The following is a 12,020-nucleotide window of genomic DNA, read 5'->3' as shown; positions in this document are numbered from 1 at the left end:
TTTGATCAGGTCTCTCTTGAAAATTAGACCCTGTGTCTCAATTAGATTTCTTTACCTGTATAAATAAAGGCTAAAAATATATGTAATTTGCAACCAAATATTAAAATTGACAATTTGATTTATGATTATATTACTTTGTCCAATTACTTTTGGTCCCTTAAAAAGGGGATACCACGTATACAATGTGTTGTAACTCCACCATTCACCTGATTTGGATGTAAATACCCTGAAATGAAAGGTGAAAGTCTGCACTTAAAGTACATATTGATTGTTTAATTTCAAGTCCATTGTGGTGGTGTAGAGCCAAAATTATGAAAATTGTGTCAATCTCTAAATATTGATGGACCTAACTATATATACAAAAACAGTAACTGGGACAATATAATCAGTTAACCCAGGTAGAAAAAGCATAAACTTACAGATGAACACATAAAAATAACAGTGCTGCTCAGAGAACCTGCCCTACAGAACTGAAGATAAAAAGGCTTGACAATAAAATAAATGTATACAGCATCATTTTTAATTACTTGGATACAAGATACAAATCAAAACCTGTGTTTTACAGTAATGTAGTAACCAAGCAACTAGAGGAGCATGAGAGATTTAGGTTTAACTAAAATCTTACACTGTTAAGTCTCCGGAGCAGATTCCAGTTTGGAATGATCTTTCCGAACATACTGTAAATCCACAATAGAGAAGCTGATAGATCTTTGGCTTGTATTAAAGAGTTAGAGCAGAATGCACCAACACCAGGCCTGATCAGCTGTACTGCAGCCTGGATCAGAACCGATGCCTACACTTACAAGTTCAGTCCATCAAGCGCGGTCTCATTCCGTTCTATTGGACTGCATGATCACATACAGCTCCCAGACAAAACAATAAGAATATGAGCAAACTGAAGGTGCTGTCGTTTCCACAAAACTCCAAATGAAGCGAAGACATATGCAGTGGCATCTTGAAGGGGAAAGAACACAGGACTCTCTCCTCCCTGGTGTTACAACACCAACTCCTGGATGGTTTGTGTGGGCTTTTACAGTTTCAACTTTCATTGGATCTTTCATACTGTAAAGCTTCCTCCCACAGGATCCAATAGTTTTATTGATGCAGCACTGAGTTGTCCAGCCGTCTCTGTTGTATAAGGTAATACAATAGTACAGAGAGTAGTACACATGTTAAATAAGCAATTTGAGTGAAAGCACCTTAACCCTGTAACCTGACCAGTCCATCAGCATACTGGAACTGCTCACTGTTTTCATACTCCAGCATATCCAGAGCCACCTCGCAGCTCTCCTTGACCACACGTTCTCCGTCTCCACGGTAATGCTGCAGCACAGCCAGACACTCCTCTTTGCCGATGGACCCAAGAGCCTCTGCCGCCTCGTGTCGGACCATGGGGTTCTCACCGGAACGCTCCAGAGCTGCGCGCAGGGCCGGGACCGCTGCCGGGTGCTGCATCTGTCCCAGGACATAGCCGATCTCATGACGGAACAGAGCACTGGAGCACAGCAGGCCTGGAGACAGAGACGTTTAGATAGATAGATACTTTATTAATCCCGAGGGAAATTTAGGAAGTCAAGAAAGCCAAATACTGAAGAGAAAAATAAACATTCTATCAAGCTCCTCTCCTGTGGAATCAGCTCCCGGTTTGTGTTCGGGAGGCAGACACCCTCTCCACATTTAAGAGCAGACTAAAGACTTTCCTCTTTGATAAAGCTTATAGTTAGGGCTGGCTCAGGCTTGCCTTGGACCAGGCCCTAGTTATGCTGCTTTGACCACACCATCATTTCTGTCACATGGATGTTGTTGGATGGCTGTCACAGGTCCATTTCTCTCTAGGGAATGAAGTAGCTCTTTTTATTTCTTTTATATAGAAGATTCCGTTTTATTTTACATTCAGACCTTTCAAACGGGACCTCTTTAAATTGGAATGTAATACTCCTGCACTATACAAACAAACAACATACTTTTGCAGCCCATGCATGGGCATTTTGTAAACTATGACTGCTATCATTTGTAATCTGTAGAACCCCAAGCTTAAAACTGAATAGCATGAAAGTGACCAAAGGTTACAGCTGTGTGGTTCTACACAGTGATGTGTGGATCAAACAGTTAGCCATAGTTTTGTATCCTACCGTCTCCCAGTGCCAGCACAGCCTCCTCGTTGCCCAGGTTACGCAGGGCAAACATTGCGCGGTAGCGTTCAAAGAGTGGCAGAGTCTCATCCAACAGGGAAGAGCGCAGCTCTGACACACTCTTTTTCACTGCTGGGGGGGCCGGGTCTACAGAGCAGTAGGGGTTCTTATCTGTACTTCCATCCTCCAACTGCTTCTCTCCTCCAGTCTGCAGCCACTCCAAACGACGAACAGCCAACTGACACGTCTCTGCCACCTGTATACACACAACAGGACAAGTGTCAGTCATGCGTCTTTGTTGACATGGGGACCACAGTCACAACACAACCCCAAAGGGGAGAAACACAAATTGTGTTTGTTGAAGCATGGTAGACATACCTGTGAGGATATACAGTTGGCTATTTTATTGACTGAAATATTTTCATATCAAAATAGTGATTTGGAGGAAATGACAATAAACACTGGTTCCAAGCACTGATGGTTGTAAATGCCTTTAATTGTATCACCCTTTAGCCCTGAGAGTAACTGGAGCACAGAAACCACCACAACCTCACACATCAGAGGCCTGCACTACGAAGGTTATACCCAGGATTCTGCCTTCACTAATCCTAACAACCATGATCCTGCTAAGAGGTCACATGTCAGTGGTGGAGTAAACTATGATATATATGAACAAACTAATATTTTATACTGCACTCAAAACAGCAAATATCATTTTAAAAATCACTAGAAGATCCTGATGAGTTCAATCTTTCAAAATGTGAAGAAACTTTTCTAACTCTTCACTGTAACCGATTCTAATGCATGTCCACCACTCTACATTTTTTTTCAATCAACTTAAAGGCCACTGGATAAGCATAAATGAATGCAGATGGCATCACTTCCTGAAAATGTCTGCGAGATGGCTCAAAGACAAAATCCTAGGAAGGCGCCTCCTCATCACCTGCTATGAGGTGATCAACTCCCTGCTGTTCTGAGCCAAGACGAGGATAGGCGCTTGTGCACAGATACGTGATTGTGATTCCAGAAATGATGCACTGATGAGTTGAGAAAAGGGAAATGTCGCCCATTAGTTGAACAATAGATTCCAAGGAGTTGTCCCCAAATGGAAGGCCAACATTAGCTGCTTTCTGCATGCTGGGCCCAACACTAACGTTCCCCTTAAGGCCGGGACACATCAAACCGACATCAAAGAACTAGTGGTGACAACTGTGGGACTGGAACCATTTATTTTAAGTCGTTTTAATTTCTTTAGGACCAAGGCACTTAAGGGGTCGGCCCGTTTGAACGTCTTCCAGGCTCCTGCCTCACAGAGTGGAGGAGAGGTCATTTTCAAATAACCTCTTGTTTTGTGCTCGTTTGTTTTTCTAAGCAAAATTAAAAAAGAGGTGTATGAAGAATAAACCGGCTGTGTAATATAAGATCAGCTTGCATTCCTTTGAGTTTAAGTGTTTTTTATGTACCATCTTAAATCCTCGTTAATGTTTTTGTGTAAATGTAATAGACCAGGCTGAACACCCATGTGTCGTTCCTCCCGGTTTCCTTTTACGCCGCCGAGCTTCCCCAGGTAACCCCATGTTTGATGTCACAAAGCTATGAATTGTGGGTTATTTCCTTAGACAAAGTCTGCAGAACTGCAGAGTTACGTAAAGTGTGCATAAAGGGCTCAAAATGTATGCGAGAGAGCAGTCATGCACTTGATGATTCGACCGTGGGACAGCCCTAAGCCCTAACCCTCACAGACTGAGTGTGGACATTGAGATCGGGCCCTGAGGTCTGCAATACTCGGGATCTTTCAGCATGAACAAACCTTCTGTTTGGTTCCATAAGTGTGCCTCAAACTGTTTCAGGGAATTCAATTGTGTTTTTATTTACAATTCATCAATATTGTCATAGTATACAAGATACTAAAGCAGCACCAATTTAGCTGACTTTAAATGAAGTGGTATCCTTTTAAACTACTCCAGCAAAATAAATCATATTTACTTTATGCAGTTGAACTTAGAAACCACTCCAGTGTTCTGGATATGTATTGGTCTGATACCAGTGCCTTGCTCATTACAGGCTGAGTGTTATGTTCCTACCTCTATGACGGGATCCTCACTGTACTCTTTCAGTAGGTCCAGAACCACAGGATCACCAATTGCTCCCAGAGCCTCCCCTACAGACAGACAGACAGACAGACACACAGGCAGAGTTCTCATGCAGCTCAAGTATTTGTATCCTGTGCATCACTAAGGAGCAAATACACGTGTTGTGTAATGAGATGCTGTTACACCAACACATACTGAATACATACTGTAATCATCTGAACATGTTCTGCTGCCAGAGGCGGTCTAAGCATGTGTCAGGAAAGTCATTTGAGGGTGAATAGTCAGCTCACTACCAAAAGCATGTATTAAAACGCACTACTTTTAGCATGTGCGTTTTATTACGTGTATTAATAATTGTATTATTACAGCTCCCCTCCCAAATTCTAACCCTGGGGAAGATTATGGCTCCCTCTTGCCCACTGTCCACGTCTGCTACAGACGATATCCTGATGGTTAAAGTGCTGTCCAGAGCGATGATTAAATCACAGAGGAACCCTGTGAATAGTTCCTTCCCCACCTCCCCCTGTAATGTTAATCATGTCTGAATGTGGCTTTGGTGAACTTTGGTCTGCATTCCTAATGTTTCGGTGGTTGTGGAGAGTGCGACAGAATCATAAACATCATCAGCACGCTTTCAGTTAGAGGCTATTCATCACAATGCAGATATATTGTTGTATTGACAGTCTTTGGGAAAAAGATGTGAGCTTGAATCAAACTGTTCTGAATAAATAAAAGCCTGCGCAGGCAACAAACCACCAACCTCCTGATGTGTGTGCGTACTTGTTTGTGTGTTATGCTTGAAGAATCACAAGCAAAATACACATACTTCTGTGTGGTGGGACTGTGCACAGGGCTTTAACAAACGTGTTTGGTAATGAGCTGATTCTTCACCCCTCACAGTGTGTGTGTGTGTTTACCTGCTTCATGCCTGACCATGGGTTCCTGCAGTGTATCTTTGAGTACTGCAGTCAAAGTGGGGATGGCCAGTCTGTCCTGCATCTGTCCCAGGCAGTAAGCCAGCTCATGCTTCAGCAGGGCAGACTCATCAGTGAAGGCCTTACTGATCCATTCTATAGCTTCAGCACCTGACCCACAGATTACAGCAAAAATCAGTGCACACAATACAAGACTGTTCACACACTTCCAGTTTGAAGTGTTCATCCTGAAGACTTGAGTGTTTGTTGATTTGACTACAGTCAGAACTCGGAATCATAGTAAATGTATGTTCTAGAGATGCACCAATTGCACATTTGTCAACCGATACCAATACATATGCCGATGTTTTTCTGTCTTTTTTATTTGTTTAGTTATTTCTTGCAAGGGAAACACAATCTATAAATGACCTTTGAATGAGCACAAATGCAATCAAACCAATTTATGAAACTACCTTTAATAGAACATTCTTTCACAGGACAAATAATCTTTTTGTGAAATTTGTTACAAAAGCATGACTTTTTTTTCAAAACAAAATCACGTGTGGGCAACGGCCGATACATCGGTGCATCCCTAGTATGTCCCCGTTACATAACCAAAAGTTCATTTTCAAAAACAGTTTATTGCACAGACAATAACATGCAACAACAAAGCCTGTCTCCGACTGCCTGCATTCCATGCCTGTAACAGGTCCACAACAACAGAAGCCTATGCACGGTGTATACAGTAATGGACCATCACAAACTCTTTGTTCTTGTTAGCCATTTATACACGGGCACTACAGAGTCATTTCCCCATGTTTACAATGGCTATGTAGACCAGACTGGAAATGTTTCGGCAGAATGCTAGAACGAAACGCATGAGGTTATGGTGAAGCTAGAGGATAGATGCATGTGTAGGCTCTGTAGCTACGTCATAGGCTGAAGCTAGGTTTCTGCTCGCTGTAGTGTCCCAGGCGCTAGGCAGGGTGAGCCAAAAACAAATATTTTGCATAAAACTGGCAAAAAGGATCCACAAGCTGTTGCGGCACCTCTCAATTTATGTAGTCACACATAACTGCTACAAATACCAGTGGGGAGGGCTGTCTGTCTGTGGTCCGTGCGACGAGGGGGGGGGGGATATTTTTAGTTCCCTCCTCTCCGTCTTCAACTGTAGGTGTGTGCGTGTGGAGCAAAGCCCCGCCCTTCGCACAACAGAGCGGAGGAGAGAATGTGAATGCGCAAAGTAGACAGTCGACACTGAAACGTGCACATCAATTCGATAAATAACATAAGCGTTTAGTTTATTTAACAGAAGAGCTCAATGTGAAAAGTGAGTTGTGAATATAAAAATAAATAAATGCAAAAAACACCTTGACGGCCACCCCTCCCCCCCAAGTTAATGGTAGGGGAAACACTGAATACTAATAAAACCAAATAACTAACATTGAGAAGTAGAGTTCATTTTTACTGTTAATATGTCTGAGGATTTCAAAAAGACGGCAACACTCGTTGACTTGCTTCCTCACTGAATATTGTGTTTGTGAGCCCCCTGGTGTTTCAGAGGATACTGCAACAGTAATCGTTGAGCATTAGTGTGTTCACAGATTAAAAAAGGTTTTGCCTGTACAATGCAGTGCTTCCTTTGCCTCCACTCTGAGTGCCGTTACAAGGAAACACAAGTTCTAATGTTTTCTCAGTCGTTCTGAACATATTTGCACAAAGCTTTCATCTATTTTAATATTTCATCAAACTTGTAGAAACACAGTTTTATTGTCCGTTTAGTGTCCGATTTTGTTTAGTGATTGCTTAATAACAAAATAACAAACCAAAATCTGATATGAAATTTAAAACCATTATTAAATCTTGTCATGAATGATTAAAAAATATGTGGCCTTTCAGCTGCAGCGGCTCTGAAAGCATGAACCTCAGATAAATAAATAAAAAATGATAATACGTTTTCTTCGATCTGGTTAGTCTTTAACCTAAAGTCACTTTGGCAATACTGACCACTGGCTGAGCACATGTGGCATTTGGCTTGCTATAGTAATAATAATAATAAATTGTATTTATAGGCGCATGTTTCATTTGCGTAAACAAAACTCAAAGTGCTACAGTGTAAAAACGATGAGCAAAATATACATTTAAAAAATAAAAACATTTGATAGACAAGACAACACTTTAAAATGGTTAAAGTCTAGCAAAATGCTTTGTTAAAAAGATGCGTTTTTAGGCCTGTTTTAAAAGCATCCACAGTCTGTGGTGTCCTCAGATGTTCAGGGAGAGCATTCCACAGTCTGGGAGCGGCAGAGCAGAAGGCGCGATCTCCCATGGTTTTGAGCTTGGTCCTGGGGGGAAGGAGGAGGTTAGCCTTTACTGAACGGAGGTTTCTTGTGGAGGTTTGTGGGGTGAGCAGTTCTGAGGTAGGATGGAGCATTTCCGTGAGTGCACTGATGGGTGTAAAGGGAGATTTTATAATCCATCCTGAGTGAGACCGGGAGCCAGTGCAGTGATTTGAGGATGGGTGTGATGTGTTCGTACTTTTGCACTCTCATCAGGATCCTAGTAGCGCTGTTCTGGATGTATTGCAGCTTCTGGATGTTTTTGCTAGGAATCCCAATGAGAAGTGCGTTGCAGTAGTGAAGTCTGGAGGAGACAAAGGCATGGACAAGCTTTTCAGCTTCTGACAGAGAGAGTGTGGGGCGGAGTTTGGCAATATTTTTGAGGTGGTAGAAGGAGTTCTTGCATGTTTGTCTGATGTGGGCCTCAAAGGTCAGGTGAGGATCCATTTTAACACCCAGATTGGTGACTGTTGATGAGAGTGGAATGTTCTGACCGGAGAAGGTGATGCAGGTTATGGAGGAGGACTGGACCTGATGTGGGGTGCTTCGGTTTTAGAGCTGTTTAATTTGAGGAAATTGTGCTTCATCCACGCCTCTATCTCCTCCAGGCAGGTGGTTAATGTGGATGATGGCAGAGGTGCAGCGGGGGTTGGGTTAGTTCTGATGTAGAGTTGTGTGTCATCAGCATAGCAATGGAATGATATTCCATGCTGGTTGATGACACGACCAAGGGGGGACATGTAGATGGTTTAAAGGGTGGGGCCCAGGACAGATCCTTGAGGGACACCACAGGTGACAGAGTGTGTTTGTGATTTTGACACTCCCATGGTGACATGCTCAGTCCTCCCAATGAGATATGAGGTGAACCAGTTTAGGGCTGAGTGAGAGAGTCCGATTGTGGAGTGAAGACGGTTGAGGAGGATGTCATGATCAACGGTATCAAATGCTGCAGTTAGATCAAGGTGGATGAGGAGAGATGGAGATCCGGCGTCAGCTGTCATCAGCAGATCGTTGGTGACCCTAACCAGGGCAGTTTCTGTACTGTGGCCAGGGCGAAAACCAGACTGGAATTTTTCAAAGAGGTTATTGAAGTTGAGATGGTCCTGAATCTGAGTGGCAACTACTTTTTCCAGCACCTTGGATAGAAATTGCAGGTTTTAGATGGGTCTATAGTTGGCAAGGACATCTGGGTCTAAGGTGGGTTTTTTGAGGAGTGGTTTGATGACAGCAGTTTTTAAAGGGGAAGGAACATGACCAGACTGGAGCGAGTGGTTTATCACTGTAGTGATGAGGGGACTTATGGCACAAATGTTAGATTTGACCAGGGCTGTGGGAAAGGGGTCCAGGGCACAGGTGGAGGGTTTCATATTTTTGATGATGGCCTCAACCTCTTGCTACGAGATGTCAGTGAAGTGGCAAAGAGGCTGGGTAGGTCTGGGCTGGGGGTTGACAAAGTAGTGCAGAGTGTAGTTAGAAGGTTGTGCATCTCTGGGATGAAAGCTGAGTTGGGTTTCGGTGGTCGGTAGATGAGAAGTATTGTCAGGGTGAAGGGGGGGTTTACATTTAAATCCAAGGCATTCAAATGAGGATAGTACAGGCAGAGGGGGACAGTTTCAGTTATTTTCTGTGTATTATTGCTAAGCCGCCACCACGACCAGTGCTGCAAGCCTTTTCTAGGTAGCTGTAGCCAGGGGGACAGACTTCATTTAGGGCAGAGTAAACCTCTGGCTGTTGCCACGTTTCCGTAAGGAACAAAAAGTCTATTCCCTTGTCCATGATGTGGTCTTGTATGAAATATGATTTGTTGGTTAGGGATTGTGTATTAAAAGTTCTATTTTGACTCTGGATGAAATGGTGGATTTCTGTAGGGTCCGGAGTAGACTGAAATCAACGTTTTCCGCTCTGCTCAATGTGTAGCAATCTTGCGGTGTTTCCCGTGCTACTAACACCGAGAGTCAGTCCTCTGATGATGCGGCAGACGTGCGACAGTGGTCCAGATGGAAGGAATGGTCGACACAGGCGGGCCAGGCTGGTGGTAAACAAACTTTCTACAAGAGCCTCTGTGAGTGTAACGAAATCTGTGTAGGAGTCCAAGTTGTTTGATGGCTGAGATGCACGTTGGAGTTGTGTAGTTGTTGAGACTCAGCAGTTGCGGGATGGAATACGTGGACATCATGCCGGTAGCCACAGGTTTTAGTCTGGGGCTAGCCATTAGCCATGGACAGAGATGGAGAACTGTTAGGCAAGGCAATGATCCGCAGCATGGCAGGAGGAGATGAAGCAGGGAAAAGAAGTCTGTGTCCAAGCAACAGTTTAGCAGACAAGCTAGTTGACGGCTAGCTGTGGAGGCAACGGGACAGCTGAAGGGCTGTCCGGGGGATACCTCACAGTAGCGATGGTGAAACAGTGGTGGACGTATTGTGACCCACTGGTAATAGGGAGCTGACCGTAGGGAGCTGATTAGCTCGTTGGAAGCCGACAGGCTGCTAGCTAGCCAGCTAGTGTTAGTTGTCCGGGAGCTGTCGATAGCAGTGGAAAGTGCCAGAAACAGGTAGCAGCGATTATCCAAACATGGTTTGTAATTCAGTAGAATCCAAGTAGAAATGCAGTCAGCAGAAGATATAAGTTAGATGTTTAAAGGTAACATCCAACAACAACAACAGACTTAAACTAGAACTAGCAGGAGGAAAAGCGGCGAACAAGCAGCGCCAGCGTCCTCTCTCTGACCCTCCAAAATTGTCTATCTACTGTAGATTCCTATTTATATAGTATACTCAACATGTTCATGGATGTGTGTATGTTTTGTGGACATGTGGTACCTCCCAGGTTCTTCAGGGTGAATAGGGCTCTAAACCGCCGGGTCAAGTCCTGTCCTGGGTCCATCAGAACCTCTCCAACTGCTGCCACCGGTTCCACACTGGTCATACTGATACACAGGATGGATGGGATGGGTTAAGTTTTCTAATGTGCAAAACAGTTCATTTTAGCTGCTGGTTCTTTAGCAAATACCACTCCTTCCTTTACATATTTCTGCTGTTCTGATTAAAAACGTGAAGCTGAAAAGATTAGTTGATTAATCGAAAAACAAGCAATGACTAATTTATTAAAAGTCATTAATAGTTAGGAAAAAAAATCCAAAACACTTTAATTACTTCTCAAATGTGAAAATGTGTTGCTTTTCCTTGTCTTAACATGATACTTCATTGACTGTATTTGGTGTTTGGACAATTGATTGGACAAAAACAAGACATTTGATGAGATCACTTTGGGCTAAAGGGAAATTGTAATGGGAATTTTAACAGCTTCAGAAATCACAGTTTAACTCTGCTCCAAAGCAGAGCGTAAGGTTGCAGGTCAGCATTGTTATCCCCGCTGAGAGACAACAATAGAAACGTATATAGAACTATAAAATGCATGTGAGAGCTGGAAGCTGCTACTATGAGACCTTTAATTATTATTACAGAATTATAATGTTTTTGACAGACACACTACAGGATTCGAACCTTCCATCACCAGTCCCAAAAGAGTTTACTGATGATCACTACAGTGGTAATAAATTGCAGAAAGGTTGCAGCAGTAAGCACACCTCCAGCTCACATAACGTACCGGGACTGGGCTACCATCCACGTTTCAGGCTAAACCAGTTATAAAAGGCTGACCCGGCTGAAGCTAACTGTTAGCTAACTGTTAGTAAACCTTCACCATACTCCAGTTTAGAATTCCTTACAAAAATTCAACATATCATTCACAAATATCAACGCGTGGCGAAACGTAGGCTACTTACCTTCAGGGTGTTTAGGATATATTAGAAACTGTTCTGGCCGCCTGGGACTGCTGCGGCTGCTGCTGCACGCGCTCTGTAACTACTAACTTCCGCTGGCAAGACAAGTCCGGCCGGGAGATTTTTCATAATAAAAGTATTAAACTCACAGTTATATATAATAGTAAATAAGATATATTTTAAAAGTCATAGTCAAATATATATAAGAGAAACGTAGTTTCAAAACAGTTCGTTTTCGTTTTTCCAGTGAGCACACAATGAAATGTCTAATGTTCTAATAATACAATAATAATACATTAGATTTGTATAGCGCTTTTCTATAAACTCTAGACATCAATATAACGGATATAAATGACCCACTAATCATTAGTGGGTCATTTATATCCGTGTATACCCCAAATGAGGGCTTGCAACTGATGCTGTAATACATAATGTATTACAGCACGCTCTTTTTCAAAACTTCGGGTTTTTCCCCTTTTTATTTAACTTTTAGATTCCCTGTATTATCTGGTTTTCAAATGTCTTTCCCTGTAGGTGCACCTTCTTTAAATTGTTGGCCTTTTATCTATTTTAACTATGTGGTAATAATAATAATAATAATAATAATAATAATAATAATAATAATAATAATAATAATAATAATAATAATAATAATAATAATAATAATAATAATAATAATACTCTTGTTGGAAGTAGCAGTGCGCACAGCTCCAAAACGTGTATCACAATAGTGCATAGTAGTGCAATAGACACAAAACACC

General features: G+C 42.5%; 1 protein-coding gene across 1 annotated transcript; it reads right to left on the bottom strand.

Annotated features, from left to right (window-relative positions):
* Nucleotides 1-498: 498 nt before the first annotated feature.
* Nucleotides 499-11,373, bottom strand: dohh (deoxyhypusine hydroxylase/monooxygenase). Its single transcript, XM_029430537.1, has 6 exons — nucleotides 11,263-11,373; nucleotides 10,298-10,404; nucleotides 5,143-5,310; nucleotides 4,217-4,293; nucleotides 2,133-2,388; nucleotides 499-1,511 (listed from the first exon to the last, which is right to left on the bottom strand). Exons 2-6 carry the CDS (start codon nucleotides 10,401-10,403, stop codon nucleotides 1,201-1,203), a joined length of 918 nt encoding a protein of 305 aa, XP_029286397.1. The 5' UTR covers nucleotide 10,404; nucleotides 11,263-11,373; the 3' UTR covers nucleotides 499-1,200.
* Between the last annotated feature and the right edge of the window lie 647 nt (nucleotides 11,374-12,020).

This window comes from Cottoperca gobio, chromosome 4, assembly GCF_900634415.1.
Source record: "Cottoperca gobio chromosome 4, fCotGob3.1, whole genome shotgun sequence".
NCBI lineage: Eukaryota > Metazoa > Chordata > Actinopteri > Perciformes > Bovichtidae > Cottoperca > Cottoperca gobio.
Note: the sequence above shows the minus strand (reverse complement) of the source record. Positions and strands in the feature narration are given on the sequence as shown.

Excerpts from the sequence above, each read along its gene's own strand:
- dohh (XM_029430537.1), bottom strand. The coding sequence starts at position 10,403 with ATGACCAGTGTGGAACCGGTGGCAGCAGTTGGAGAGGTTCTGATGGAC. Across the intron at positions 5,311-10,297 it reads CACCCTGAAGAACCTGGGAG|GTGCTGAAGCTATAGAATGG; the intron begins GTACCACATGTC and ends TCTGTGGGTCAG. Across the intron at positions 4,294-5,142 it reads CATGGTCAGGCATGAAGCAG|GGGAGGCTCTGGGAGCAATT; the intron begins GTAAACACACAC and ends GTCTGTCTGTAG.